The sequence below is a fragment of the Pholcus phalangioides genome, unplaced genomic scaffold (genome assembly GCF_987345545.1).
Source record: "Pholcus phalangioides strain wild (caught in Gottingen) unplaced genomic scaffold, Ppha-v1.0 ptg000012l_1, whole genome shotgun sequence".
Classification (NCBI taxonomy): domain Eukaryota; kingdom Metazoa; phylum Arthropoda; class Arachnida; order Araneae; family Pholcidae; genus Pholcus; species Pholcus phalangioides.
In genome coordinates, this window is record NW_028301605.1 from 2,745,584 (window position 1) to 2,759,146 (window position 13,563).

At 34.5% G+C, this 13,563-nt stretch overlaps 1 protein-coding gene across 4 annotated transcripts in view; it reads left to right on the plus strand.

Annotated features, from left to right (window-relative positions):
• Positions 1-13,563, plus strand: part of Graf (GTPase regulator associated with FAK) — a 168,637-nt gene that overhangs the window by 126,718 nt on the left and 28,356 nt on the right. For 3 of the 4 annotated variants that reach the window (XM_089240022.1, XM_089240021.1, XM_089240024.1), the window contains 11 exons: positions 196-257; positions 1,123-1,185; positions 1,313-1,382; positions 2,657-2,754; positions 5,485-5,525; positions 5,677-5,812; positions 9,190-9,229; positions 9,350-9,487; positions 11,124-11,211; positions 12,330-12,388; positions 12,511-12,616. In XM_089240022.1, coding sequence (XP_089096148.1) covers positions 196-257; positions 1,123-1,185; positions 1,313-1,382; positions 2,657-2,754; positions 5,485-5,525; positions 5,677-5,812; positions 9,190-9,229; positions 9,350-9,487; positions 11,124-11,211; positions 12,330-12,388; positions 12,511-12,616 — 901 coding nt within the window. The remainder of the gene's footprint in view (positions 1-195; positions 258-1,122; positions 1,186-1,312; positions 1,383-2,656; positions 2,755-5,484; positions 5,526-5,676; positions 5,813-9,189; positions 9,230-9,349; positions 9,488-11,123; positions 11,212-12,329; positions 12,389-12,510; positions 12,617-13,563) is intronic. The other variant, XM_089240023.1, reaches the window with a different exon arrangement.

Below are 13,563 nucleotides of genomic sequence, written 5' to 3' on the forward strand. Positions count from 1 at the left end.
TATCAAAGTGGACCATTGATTAACACAGTTTGTTAGTAAATAAATCATCTTTTTTTTTATTGGCACTCTCATAGTCGTATTTACCAAACTAATTGAAGAATTGATAGATTTAAAAAATGTACTAAGAGTGATGGAATTTTTGATAATTCAATATTTTCCTAAGTGAGCCTAATTTTTTTCTTTTTTAAATTTCAGGTCACGAAGTTGCAAAAGATTCAAAAGTATTCATGACTGATTTACAGAAGAAACTACAGAAAGTAATTATTATTGTTTAGAATTATTTATGCAGTAATTTTCTTAATTGTTGCCGCATGAAAACGTTTGAGAAGTAGTGTGAATGGTGAATAGAGATCAAGAGAAATTAATTGGTCTTGTAAAGTTTGAGCTCTGTCAAAAAACTAAGAAAGGAAGGAGCATTCATACCCAAAGAAATTGGAATGAGAAAAATGTTGTGTCTGATTTCTGTGGGGTACATGAGCCCCTCCTACTTATTTCCAGGGAGTTACTTGAAGTTTAGAGGACTGGGAATGTCTGCATTAGTTGATCGAGTTGTTATACAGAAGGAATGTATTCTGGTAATGAGTAGGGATACATAATTTTCATATTTATGGAATAGATGCGATAAATGTGAAATTTACTATTTTTGATAAAAAAGTACTAAAATTTTTGATTTGAGAAATATTTTTGTGGATGAATGCAAAATTTCTCTGTGAGTAAGAATTATTTTTGCAGATATATGCAAAAAAATGTTTAAATTGAGCATTTTTCTTTCGAGTGAATGCAAAGTATTTGATTTGAATTTTTTTGCTTGAACACAAGATTTGTGATTAAAAGTATTTGTTGTTGTTCTCTTTTTTTTTTTCAAATGAATGCAAAACTGTTGATTGAAAATTTTTATTCTTTTATTTTTGCAAATAAATGTGAAATTTCCGATTTGGAAATTTTTTGTTGAAAAATTTGGATATTTTATTTGTGAAATTTACGCATCTCTAGTCAGATCAAATTTATTAAAATATGTAATAGTTTTCTGACCATGTATATGATATTGTTTCATTTTAATCGCTTCAGTATTATCAGCTGGATAATATAACTATGAATTGCAACCAAATTTTTATATTTTAGACACGAGAAAACTTTTCTGCCACTCACAATGAAGCTGAGCAACTCATGAAAAAATTGTTGGAAGTGAGTTTTTTTATTTTTTAACCATCATTCAGTGTATAAACATTTTGAAATACTAGTTCACTGATGTAATGCCGATGTTGACTATACTACGTATGATGATATTGGTGTTATGTTGTTAATATTTCAGAAACCCCAAGACCCAGGTTCCCTCAACAGAATGTATACCAGACAAGGATATCTGTATCTGATGGAAAAGAGTAAGTTCAGAATGCCAATTTGTAGAAAATCCCATATCATCCTGGTAGTCTCAGCTAGTAACTTAAATTACAGCTCACAATATCATGTATATCTTTCTGAATTTTCAGTTTTTATAGAAGTTGCACTATATATCTAGTACCCAAATATGAAAAAAAATTAAATAGGTATTTTCCACACACACACATATATGGATGATTAAAAATCATTCTCTAAAAATGTTCATATTTCATTAAATATTGAATTATGACATTCTAAATTAGTATGCATGCAGTGTGTCTCATGTGTATTGCCAATTTTTCTGCAAAGTTCATAAAAATTGGTTGTAAACTCCTCATGTTGTAAGGGGAAAGCATATGATGAAAATTGAAATGTTTATAGAAAACAGTTATATCTTTATGAAATACGTGCTACTCTCACAAAAATGCACAGAGGTATTGCATGAAGTTGGTAAAGTATTTTGTGAAAGTTACAAATAATTTTCACCTTTTACTGATACAGGGTTGATCAAAAACCTTTTTTCCCCCATTTAATTTTTTGTCAGACCCTTAAATGTACTTATAATTAAATTTTCACTGGAAATTGTGAGTACAAGCATAGGGTTGACGTGATCGAAATTTCAGAATGATTTGAACAGTATTTTTCTTCAAGTAAGAGAAAATGTTGAAACTTCAAAAAGAACTGACTTTTGAAAATATAGTGTGTCTAAAGCATTTTAAACATTTGTAATGTGAGGTAACAAAATTCTAAACTTCTTACTTCAGTGTGGTGAAATTTGATCATCGAGAAATGTCGCCAAAAAATAACGGATTAAGATTCTTGATAACCTCTGCAGATGCCAGGGCCCTAGGTTGCAGCTTGTCTAGCCTATAGGAAAATCCAGCACCACATATGAGGACAATGACAGAATCAATGTGAGAGTGATCTGACAGAGCTACATACACACTTGTCATTGGTTGATTTCCCAAATCTTTCAAGATAAACCAGAAATGGCAACGATGATTTTACCCTCTAACAAATAATGATACTTGCTTGAAAGCATTGCATCGGTGCATGCTGACGCTACCTGTATGGTCTGAGTATTACATGTTCAAGAAGTCCATGGGGTTTCCTCATGAAATTTTTTAATAGTCTTGTCAATAATGCAAAATGAATTTCCTTCAGTTATACACATTTTAATTATACTTTTTTTTGAAAACTCGTGTAAATAATATTATGGCTTTTATAGAATTTTACTTATTGTGATGAAATATTTAAAACTTGACTATATTTTCAGAGGCGTTGGGTACGACATGGGCTAAACATTTTTGCCAGTACCAGAAAGCGAATCGCAAATTCACCATGGTACCATATTCACAAACCACCGGTAAAACAGTAAGTAGTTGTGATTATGATGCTTCTGTTACTTTATCAACTTAAACTGGTTACTTACAAATGATATTTTTAATCATGATTAAAAGATAGTGTTAGGAAATATTGACCAAACAAGATAGAAGATTGCACAGATGATACTTGCATTGTAATTGCCTTGTTTCAGAGGAAATTCGACCAGGCGTAGAGTGTTCCCAACTTATTTGCAACTCTTCTCAGAAAATTATTTTTTATAGCTTCTTCTCTTCCCCAAGCAGGGTAATTTGAACAACATAATGGGTCTGGGACAAAGTGGTATTCTAACTTAAGTTCCTGGCCATGCAACCCTTGCCTAAGGGCGCAGTATCTCCCACTTTGGGAAACACTAGATGGGAGGGCAATAATTGTGGTAAATACTGTAAGTGCCAAAATTGAAAATGTTGAGAAATCATAAAAACTATTTTTGCAGCACATAGGAATGTTCACGTTTGCTAGCTCTTTATACACTCTTTTGAACCACTTAGAGGACTACCGGGCACTTTTCATGTTAACAACATTATAAAGAATTGCACATTTGACACTTTAACGTGAAAAATAGTGTTAGAATTTTTCTTTTTTTTGGCACTTAAAGCATTTAATATTTTTACCCTTCAATTAGCAAGGAGGGAATCATATTAAATCTACCCTAATCTCCACTGGCTCCTGTAGCTGAGGATAAAATGTTTGGTGGTCAAATTTCTTCTTTACCAAAGGTACAAGGTACGTTACATAAAAACTAAGAGTAAAACCATAAAAAATATCAAGAAATATAGGTACAGCAAAAATTGAGAGAGAGAGATTTATTCTTTTTGTATAAAATACCTCCCCTTAGATGAGATGTAATTATTTCATCATTCTATCTACGTTTCAAAGCAAGTAAGAGAAGGCTTCTTCTGGAAGCTGCCTTGGTGAACCCTGCACAGCTGAAATAACATCAGCATCTTCAATAAATTTTCTGCCACAGACCTCTTTCAATGTCGGAAACAACCAGAAACTGCATGGTGTGAGATCCAGACTGTGAGGGGGGTTGTGGTGTGATTTTAATATTGCATTCACTGAGGTATTGCTGAGCAGAAGCCCCAAAGCAGAGTATGTCAAAAACTGTAGCATACGTCACAGAGCAATCTTGGTAAAAACTTTAACAAAAACTCGTCTGTGTATAAAAGACTACTATGTAATTTGTACTGCAGAATATTTTCAGTCAACCAAGGACTCGTAGCAGCACAATGTAAAACATTCTACTTTAGGAAATATATTGACTGCAGGGGGGGGGGGGGTGTATCTTGATGTAGTGTCCAATGTCATTCACATTCTGGTCCCCTCTCCAACCCCCTTAACTTCAGACCAATATCCATTACTTCAGCCTGTTATAAGATATTCGAATATGTTATAGCAAAGGAAATCCATGCCCATTTAGACTCCATTAACTTTTTCTTTTCTGACCAGCATGGTTTCAGGCGATCCCTTTCTGCTATATCCCCAACTGTCCCTTTTCATCCATGACCTTTTCAAAGCCATTGATAACAAGTTACAAACCAATGATCATTCGTTACAACAAATCATCTTGCATTTTTCTAAAGCCTATGATAAAATTCCTCACTATAGAATTCTCCTTAAACTTTCAAATCTTGGTCTTAATGTACAATTGCTCAGTTGGTTAGAAGCTTTCCTAAAAATTGTAAGCAGTTTGTACATTTTAAAGATCATGACTCATCATTTGCTACTGTAAATTCAGGTACCCCTCAAGGAGTGGTCCTCTCGCCTTTATTGTTCTTAATATATATAGACGATCTCCCTGAAACCCGCAACTGCACCACTAGATTTTTTGCTGATGACTGTGTAATCTACCATGTAATTAATCACTAATCTGATAAAGAAATTCTCCAGCATAATCTTGTTTCCATCTCAGACTGGTGCTCATTTTGGTATATGACCATCAACCTATCTAAAACAGTTTTTATAAGAGCTTCTCGTAAAACTCTTCTCCTCAAATTCTCATACTTGATCAATAAAGTAACCATATCCCAAGTTTCTCAATTTAAATATACAGCTTCTTTCATAGCTGAAGATATCTGCCTTGGCTCATTCATAGCTGCAGATGCCTGTCAACACTACATTTGCAGTTTAAGATACCTGTCTCCACTCCATTTGCAGCTGAAGATGTCTATCTTTGCTCCATTCAAATCTGAAGATGTCTGCCTTCGCTTTATTAGCAGCTAAAGATATCTGCATTATCTTCATTAGCAGCTGAAGATGCTTGCCTCCACTCCATTTCCAGCTTAAGAAGATACCTGTCTCCCCCTCCATTCACAGTGATGTCTGCTTTCATGCCATTTAAATCTGAAGATGCCTGCCTCTGTTCCATTTGTTGCTGAAGATATCTGTGCCTCTGCTCTATTTGCAGCTAAAGGTGCCTGCCTTCCCTCAGGCCACGAATCTAGAGGAGGGAGGGGGGCGATAAGAATGATCGTCCCACCCAAGAACCAAATAGTGTGGGAAAATTTGTATGTGCTATAAAATACACGATGATTCAATGAATTTACACAATTCATCTCTCCTGACACATCGATCTGGATCCACGCCTGCCTTGTATTTAATGGAAATCTAGTCTTGCTTCTCATTTTTTTAAATTTTCTCTGTTTTATATTTTTAATAAATTTGATTAATGGAGTGAAACTTATAATTTACTTTTTTCCCCCTTCCTTGTGAATTCAGCAGACTTCTCCAGAGACACTCATTTTAAAGGAATGTATAAGGTATGTAACATTTCTACTCCTATATGCCAAGCTATATTGAAATCATGTTTCCCTAATTATTATCATTTTATATACTGCATCATGAACTGATAATTTTCATGTGACCACTTATATTTGCCACTTTTTATATAAATACACATATATTTTTTAGGCGAATGTCTGACTCTATCGACAAAAGGTTTTGTTTCGATGTCACAGTGGAAGATCGACCAGGAGTTTTAACTTTTCAGGCCTTATCCGAAGAAGACAGGAGATTATGGATGGATGCCATGGATGGAAAAGAGCCTGTAAGTTATTGTTATTATTTTTTAGAAAATGAAGTATAATAGAGCCTCTCTTAACTGGGCTGCATGTTTAAACTGTTCACTCCTGTTCAAGCGACACAGAAAATAGCATGATGTGATTGGTTGCTACAAGTGTCGAAGGTAGAAACATGTCATGAGGGCAGAGTTACTTACATATAGAAATGTCCTCTCCACTTGTCAATACAAGATTCATCAAAATAACCAGTCGTTCGATGAATCTTGTACAGAGTTACTTAGCTGAAACTACCATATTTTCCAGCATATACAATAGTAGAACATTGGGACCTTTGAGGCATATACCACTCATACTATATATACATACTTGTATATATATATATATATATCTCAGCAGCTTTTTTTCCCCAGAATGGTTTGGATAGAAACAAATATTTTTGAATATCAGGAATTAAATTCAGTAATGTGGTTGCAGTTATTCAACATTGATGTGCAAATGCAAGCTGGTCTCCCATTTGAAAAAGTCTCTCTGCAAAAAATGAATATCCAGACATTTTTTATTTTCATATGGAAGAAAGATGGCAGCACCAGTATAACACAAAACAAGAATGGCTCTGATAGGGATGCCAGATGTCCTCTCTTTTTTTATGTCATTTCAAGCATCTTCCTACATATTAGAAAATTTGCTCTTTTGTCCTCTTTTTTAGGGTTTCTGGAATTGTTTCCTCTTCCCCCCCCCCCCACTCCGGGAAAATTTTTTTCTCTCTCTCTGAAACATGTCTCTTGATTGTTCTACAGTCGAGTACACTTATAACATACCTTGGATATAATGCATAATGGATATTACATACGAAACCGTGTGTTATATGGTTCACTTCAAGTCATTTTTACCTCAGTTATTACATACCCAGCTTTAAACATACACTGTGGCTATATCATATAGAAAAGACTCCTTTAAGCTAGGAAATAATGTGGATATAACATATTGCATGGGGGGGGGGGGGCAAAACAAACTCAAACACACACGCATAACTGAAAACATAGTAAAAACAGGACTCATAAGAACAAAATGTGCATTTTCTATTTGCGATGCTTTAAGCCATAGGGTTCAAAATTTTTGAACTACAACCTCCTTTTGACAAGAAAATTATCGGCAACCCCCTACACACAAGGTGATCATATGTCTGGGTTTCTCAGTACATTCTTATGCAATAAATTATTCATTATTATGAAATTGGAAGTGTAGTGAGTGAGGTATTTAATCCTTGATTTTGATACATAGTGTGATTCAGAAAGATTCATCTAATTTCAAAATGATTCTTTGCTTGAAATCTACCATTAATAAAAAAAAATTCATAATACAATAAAACCCCTCTTAACGGATATCCCTCAGATGCTGCCACCCCTCTTTTACGGCCAAATAATAATTTCCCCTTGTATATTAAAAGTATGCATTTTGAACCCCTCATTAAAAGTCCCTCCTCTTTTACAGACAAATTTTTTTGTCCCACCTGTGTCAGCAAAAGAGAGGTTTTACTGTATAATGAAGTGGAAATGTAGACATTTTCCCCCTTCATATTCACATATTACTTAACATGCTGTTTTTTCAATTTAAAAAAATAACAATGTAATTTGAAATCAGAGATTTTCTGTGTCACCTTGCACAAGTATTAGTATTCAAAAAGTGGCTCAAATTAAATCTGGTCGAATTTTTTGATAGTGAGTATGTAAATTGAGTGTAGGTGTTTCTGGCCCAGATAGGGAGCCCTAGAGAAATGATTTTGTTTGGGGACCTCTGATCTCATTAAGACATCCTTGAGGAAGGGGAGTGTTACCTCTTCCATTCAGAAATATAGAAAATAGTGGTCAAATAAAGTTCTCAGTTATTTTTTGTCACTAGAGTGCCGCCATCTATTGTAAATGTTAGGAAAAGTGATGTTTTAAAAGTAAGTGCTTGCACAGGCGTACTCCTTTCTAAGTATCTGGTGACCTCTGACTCTTGAAGTTCCAAGACTCCTCTGTCAGACCAGACACAACCCAGGCTCTGTCCCTTCCGGGATGTAAACCCTTTACCCGTGTGGGGTTAAGTTCCAAGACTCAGACAACATAAATGTGTTAGGGTTACACATCTACACACACAACACATTCTGGCATGAAATCAATTCATTAGAAATTCCCCATAGGAATATTTATGAAGCCATGACTAGGTCAATAGCTTTATAAGCGGTCAGAGTAATCATGCTTTAGTGTCCCAGTGTTGACCAAGCGGTGGAATGCTCTGCTCTAGTCCTGCAGTTCGTGGGGGAGATGCGGGGGCATCAAAGGTGGAGTCGTCTGATCTAATGCATATGTAAATATATGAATTGACATCATCATTGTGTCCCCCCAGCAATAATGACAGTTCCCCCCCAGACTTTCCAAGTCTATCTCCGCTTATGCCACAGTTCACAGTTGCTCGCAGCTGCAGCCCATGCAGCCACTTGAAAGATTACTGTACTGATTGTGTAACAGCTCTTGGGTATTTCCAGAAAAAGCTAAATTCAATGTGTTATTTATGTATTAAGGTATCCGACCACGTTGAAAACGTCATTTTGGAAGAAAATATGGATTTTCATTTTTTTATTTTTTATAAAAGCCCTATTTGTTGTGATTCCAAAATGGGCCTTGATTTGTTTATATGATGCTTAGAATCAAAGTTATCAAAGTTACGTTCACATTAGTGTTGCGTTTTTACATACAAGTAATACGCGAATAAAGACTTTAAACGTGTTTTACGAAGAATGCTATTTTTGACATTTTACTTGACTTTGTGACATGATTTGTAAAAATTGATGCATTGCATCCTTACGAAATTTTAATGTGATATTTTGCTATATATTGTTGAAGTTATGAACCAAAATCTAAGGTCTGTCACATATATTTTTTGAATTACAGTGTTTTATTGACAAAATGTAGGATGAAATTTCAAAAAATTCACACGTACTTAAACATATTTTGGTGTAGCTTATGAACATATCGTGCAATCCTTTAAATTTTGGTTCATAACCTGCAACATTACTAGCTAAATGCACTGTGAAAATCACAGTATTTCATTAATAAAATTGTTTTCAGTCGTGTTTCGAATATCACATGAATTTTGCCTAAAATTTGACATAGAAATGACTTTTTCATAGAAAATATAATAGATAGACCAACATTTGTCACTGTTTTCACCATTTCGAGACACTTTCTATCAAAAAATGTATTTAAAGTTCACTCCAGAACCATTTTAAAGAAAAGTGACAAGAAAGGTATTCAGATACCTTAAGTTTCATAAACAGCCATGATGGTAAAATACGCATGCAAAGAATTAAACTCAGATGATAGAAACAAAATCGATAACATCGATTTCCTCTGTATTTCAGGCATACAGTCAGACAGGAAAGATGGTCAAATCTGATGAATGTAAGCATCTTCTGCATAAATTATTTTTTTCATGAAATTTGATGCTTTACAAAATAATAATAAATAGTGGAGACTATTTATGTTACATTATGTACGATCATTGCTTATTGTATGTTTCAGATTACTTAGATGAAATAGGTTTTGCATTCGTTCATCTGTGCATAGACACCATTGAAACAAGAGGTTTAGATGATGAAGGATTGTATAGGTTAGTTGGTGTTAGTTCAAAAGTTACCAAGCTGTTGCAGATGGCTTTAGGTGAGTCAGCGATAATATTCTTATTTGTCTCCAGTGAGATTGTCAGACATTTGATTTTTCTTATATGTATCATGTTTTGATCCATCGGGTGCTTAGAGAGAACATGTTGCAGGCACGGTAGAAAAAATGGAAAACATGTGCAACAGTGGATTCCTACAAGATGCAACAACCGAGTTCATTGGCATTTGAACATATCGCCCAGAAAGAAAACAATCTCTATCACAGAGCATGTCCCTTTTCTGGTGTGTCTTCTGCATTTTAAATGCTCTAGGAACCACGTATGCATCTGTGGTTCAAATTCTTCTCTGTGGCATTATATCACCATGTGTCCCCAAATGAAAGACTTTCACTTTGGCCAATTGCCAGAAGCCAGAGCCCAGAATGCTGGCTTGGAAGATAAGAATACTAGACAGCCTTCTGAACTTCTGAAGTTTGCATAAGTTATTCAATTCCTGGACTGCGACCTACATCTACTCCACAATAGGACTCAAGCTGTAGGAACAGGTGGTCGACATTCATGCTCAGAGGACCCTTCTTATGAGCCAGCAGGAGAGGTAGTACGGATACCTATTGAAAAATATAATTTACACCCAAAAAAAAACAAGTGTCAGCTGTTTCATCCACTTCTGGCGATTGTGAATGAAATGTAAGCACCGGCAATATGAACGGCAAGTTATATCTTATTCCGGCATGATTGCTTTTACTGAAAATCAATGAGATTGTTATATTCTATAGATTGGATAAATTCAATTCAAGATTCTATCATATACAAGACAAGACTGTGTGACTATTTATATGAGGACATTGTATGATTACGGATTGATTAACTGTGGATGATGGCATGATTACGTTTATTCCAGAATCTTTGTTGTAGATATGTGTATGAAATAATTGTTGTTTGTTATTTTCACGCAAATTAATCAATTTCCGGATACGAACATCCTTCTGAAACGTTTCAATATCTAAGACGGGAAGCAGGGATGTGTCCGGTCCTTCAATGTTGAATGTACACATTATGTATTGTGCACAAAATTCATTGCCAATAATTCCCTTCCAGAAAATTCACGAAAAGAGAATTTATCGCTATAGGAAAATTCACCTACAAATCATTTATCAATGAGCTGATATAATGAATAAGTGTATGAGCAGATGAGTGAGCAAGTGAGTGATTGATCAAGTGAAGTCAGGGAGTTAGTGAGTGAGCAAAGTAGCAAGCAGGGGAGAAATGAGTGAGTGAATGAGTAAATGAGCACATGAACCAGTGAGTGAGCAGGTGAGCAAATGAGTGAGTCACTCAAGTGCTCACTCACTTGGTCATTCATATGGCAACTCACCCTGTCATTCACTAGCTCGTTTGCTATCTCATTCTGGCAATTTTTCCAGACGTGATTCTTCCGCCTGTGAATTTTCCTATCGGTAAATTACGTGTTAATTTTCCGTGAATCATGTATTTTGCTTCAACCCACTTATTTCTGTTAAAATCATTTCGTAAAAACTGTTTGCTAGTGAGAAAGAGTTGTATTTTGTTGATTTTTTGTGCATTTGTTAAACTTGTTATGCCATAATGAATATGTTTTAGTATTTTGTTATGCTCCATATCAATTTCTTGAAGGTTTCTCCTCTTCTCTATCTGTAGATAGAAGAAAATGTGAAAAAGTTAATCTAGATGACACTGATGAGTGGGAAATAAAAACTATTACTAGTGCCCTAAAGAACTATTTCAGGTAATTCGTTTTTAATTTTGAATGTTATTTTTCATTTATACATTTGTTACTAATGACTATGGTTAAAATGATTGAAGTTATTAATGTTTGGGGCATAAAATAAATGTTAATGAAAATGGTTCTCCAGTAAGGGCCATTCAAGTATTATATTAGCAGATTTTTAGCCATTCTTGACACTCTCCCCCCCCCCCCCCCTGTCAGCAAAATTTTGTCAGCAGCTTAGAATATTTCATATCTTCAAAAACGGGTGGTTGATGATGTAAGCAACCTTCAAACCCCCTCCTAGTTATCAAAAGCCAGCAAATCCAACCCCCCCCCCCATCGATGCTGACGTAATACTTGAATGACCCCTAATTGTAATAAGTCCAGTAATATTTGATTATTTTTTGTGCACAATGGATAACTAGACAGGAGCCTACAGTAGATAGCCAATTTTGAATAGTGCATTCTGTAAAAAAAATTTACAGTATTCAGGGAGCTGTCAAGCCACTGAGGAAGCGTAGGGTTGTCTTTATAATTTTGAGGAAGAGGGCTGTGAAGTAATAATTTCAGCATTAATGAACATTTGGAATTAACAAAATAAGTAGGTTCAGAATTATTTAAAATTCAGAATTAATGAAAGTAACTGCTTCCAAATTATCAAAAATTCAGAATTAATGGAAGAAGTAGTTTCGGAGTTATTGAAAATTCAGAATTAATGGAAGAAGTAGTTTTGGAACAATTGAAAATTCAGAATTAACTAACAAAATAATTTTAGAAATAATGAAAGAAACAATTTCTCTCAGAATATATTAAAATCTTTAATATATTCAGCAACAGGGAGTGGGGAGGGAACCATGAACCTGTTTAGAGCCCAAACTAGGATGGAAAAACAAGGTGGTTGTCCCAAGCAGAAATCTTGAAGGGTGTGGTAAATTTTAGGGGAACAAAGAACACCTTTATGAAATAATCGATTCGCAGTGGAAGTGGGGCGGGGGGGGGGGGGGGAGTAGCAAAATTACATTCAGCCAACTCACAAAAAATGACCTGACACATAGTTCCCCACATCTTTAATATTATCAATATAACTAATTATTTAGTTCTATATATTTTTCATATATCAATTTCCAATGTTTCAGGAATCTTCCAGAACCTTTGATGACATTCCGATTGCATAGTGCCTTCATAGCTTCTGCAAGTGAGTCCAAACATAAAATAATAAATATATATTGTACATTGAGTGTGAATTTCCATCAATGTGATTGAATTTACGATAATAATATTAAACTGCCTTTCATGAACTCATTAATTTATTTTCAGAATTAGAAAACAAAGAAGAAAGGATAGAGGAAATCAATTCGCTCGTCCATAGGTTACCGAAGCCAAATTATAGCATGTTAGAAATTCTTGTATCACATTTATGCAAGTGAGTTACAGATTCTGACGTTGAAAGCCAAGTTATCTTATCAAATAGGTTTGCAGGATCCAATGTTATGATTGTCTAACATATTATTATTGTTTTTAGACAATGAAATAACAGTTTTAGAGCAACCTAGTGAAGCATTAATCTTATGTTTTTTTTATGTAAAAGTATAATAATAAATATTCAAAATTTGAAAAAAAGGAGTTGTGTTGTTTGCTTTAATGTGCAACACATTAAAGCAAACAACATACACAGTAGAATCTAGCTTCACATTTCGACTTGTATCATCAGAAGAATCATTAAAGTTACAACCATAATCTTACACTTACAATGATTTCTTAGTGAATTTTCTCTCTGATGGACACTCATTTCTCATAAACTTGTTCAGTTTCATCCTCACTGTGCCTATTAGATCAGTTGCGCTTGACGGAGCATTATTTTAAAAACTCCACTGAACTTAACATTCTCCAGTACGTGAGTAATATTGTTCTCTTGGGTAACTTAAAAATACAGTTGCAAAAGAAAGTCTTCTTGGCTCATATTTGAAAACTGATCACCTTATTTTTAATATCAGCAATACCACTATCATTACATTTAGAGAATCTTGCCACATCACTAAAAACACTAACTTTTTCTGAGGTAACGTTAAACTCAAAATAATTCATAGCCATGTCTGTCTTGGCTTTCTTTTTTTGTCTCCTGGAAAAATTTTCAATTGCAGCTAATTATATGATATTATTATAAAAAGGCTTTTGCGGTTAACAACTCCAGAAACCCCTTACTCTGTGTGGCATTCAGATTATTCAGTAGCCTTGTACGATTTATTTCATGCTGCACCAGTTTGAGGGCTGAAATTATGGAAAGGATAATGAAACAAAAACAGGGAAAAGCAGAAAACAAATAAAATAATGGACAAGGAGGTAGAATTCGTAAGCTGAGATGGGCAAAGA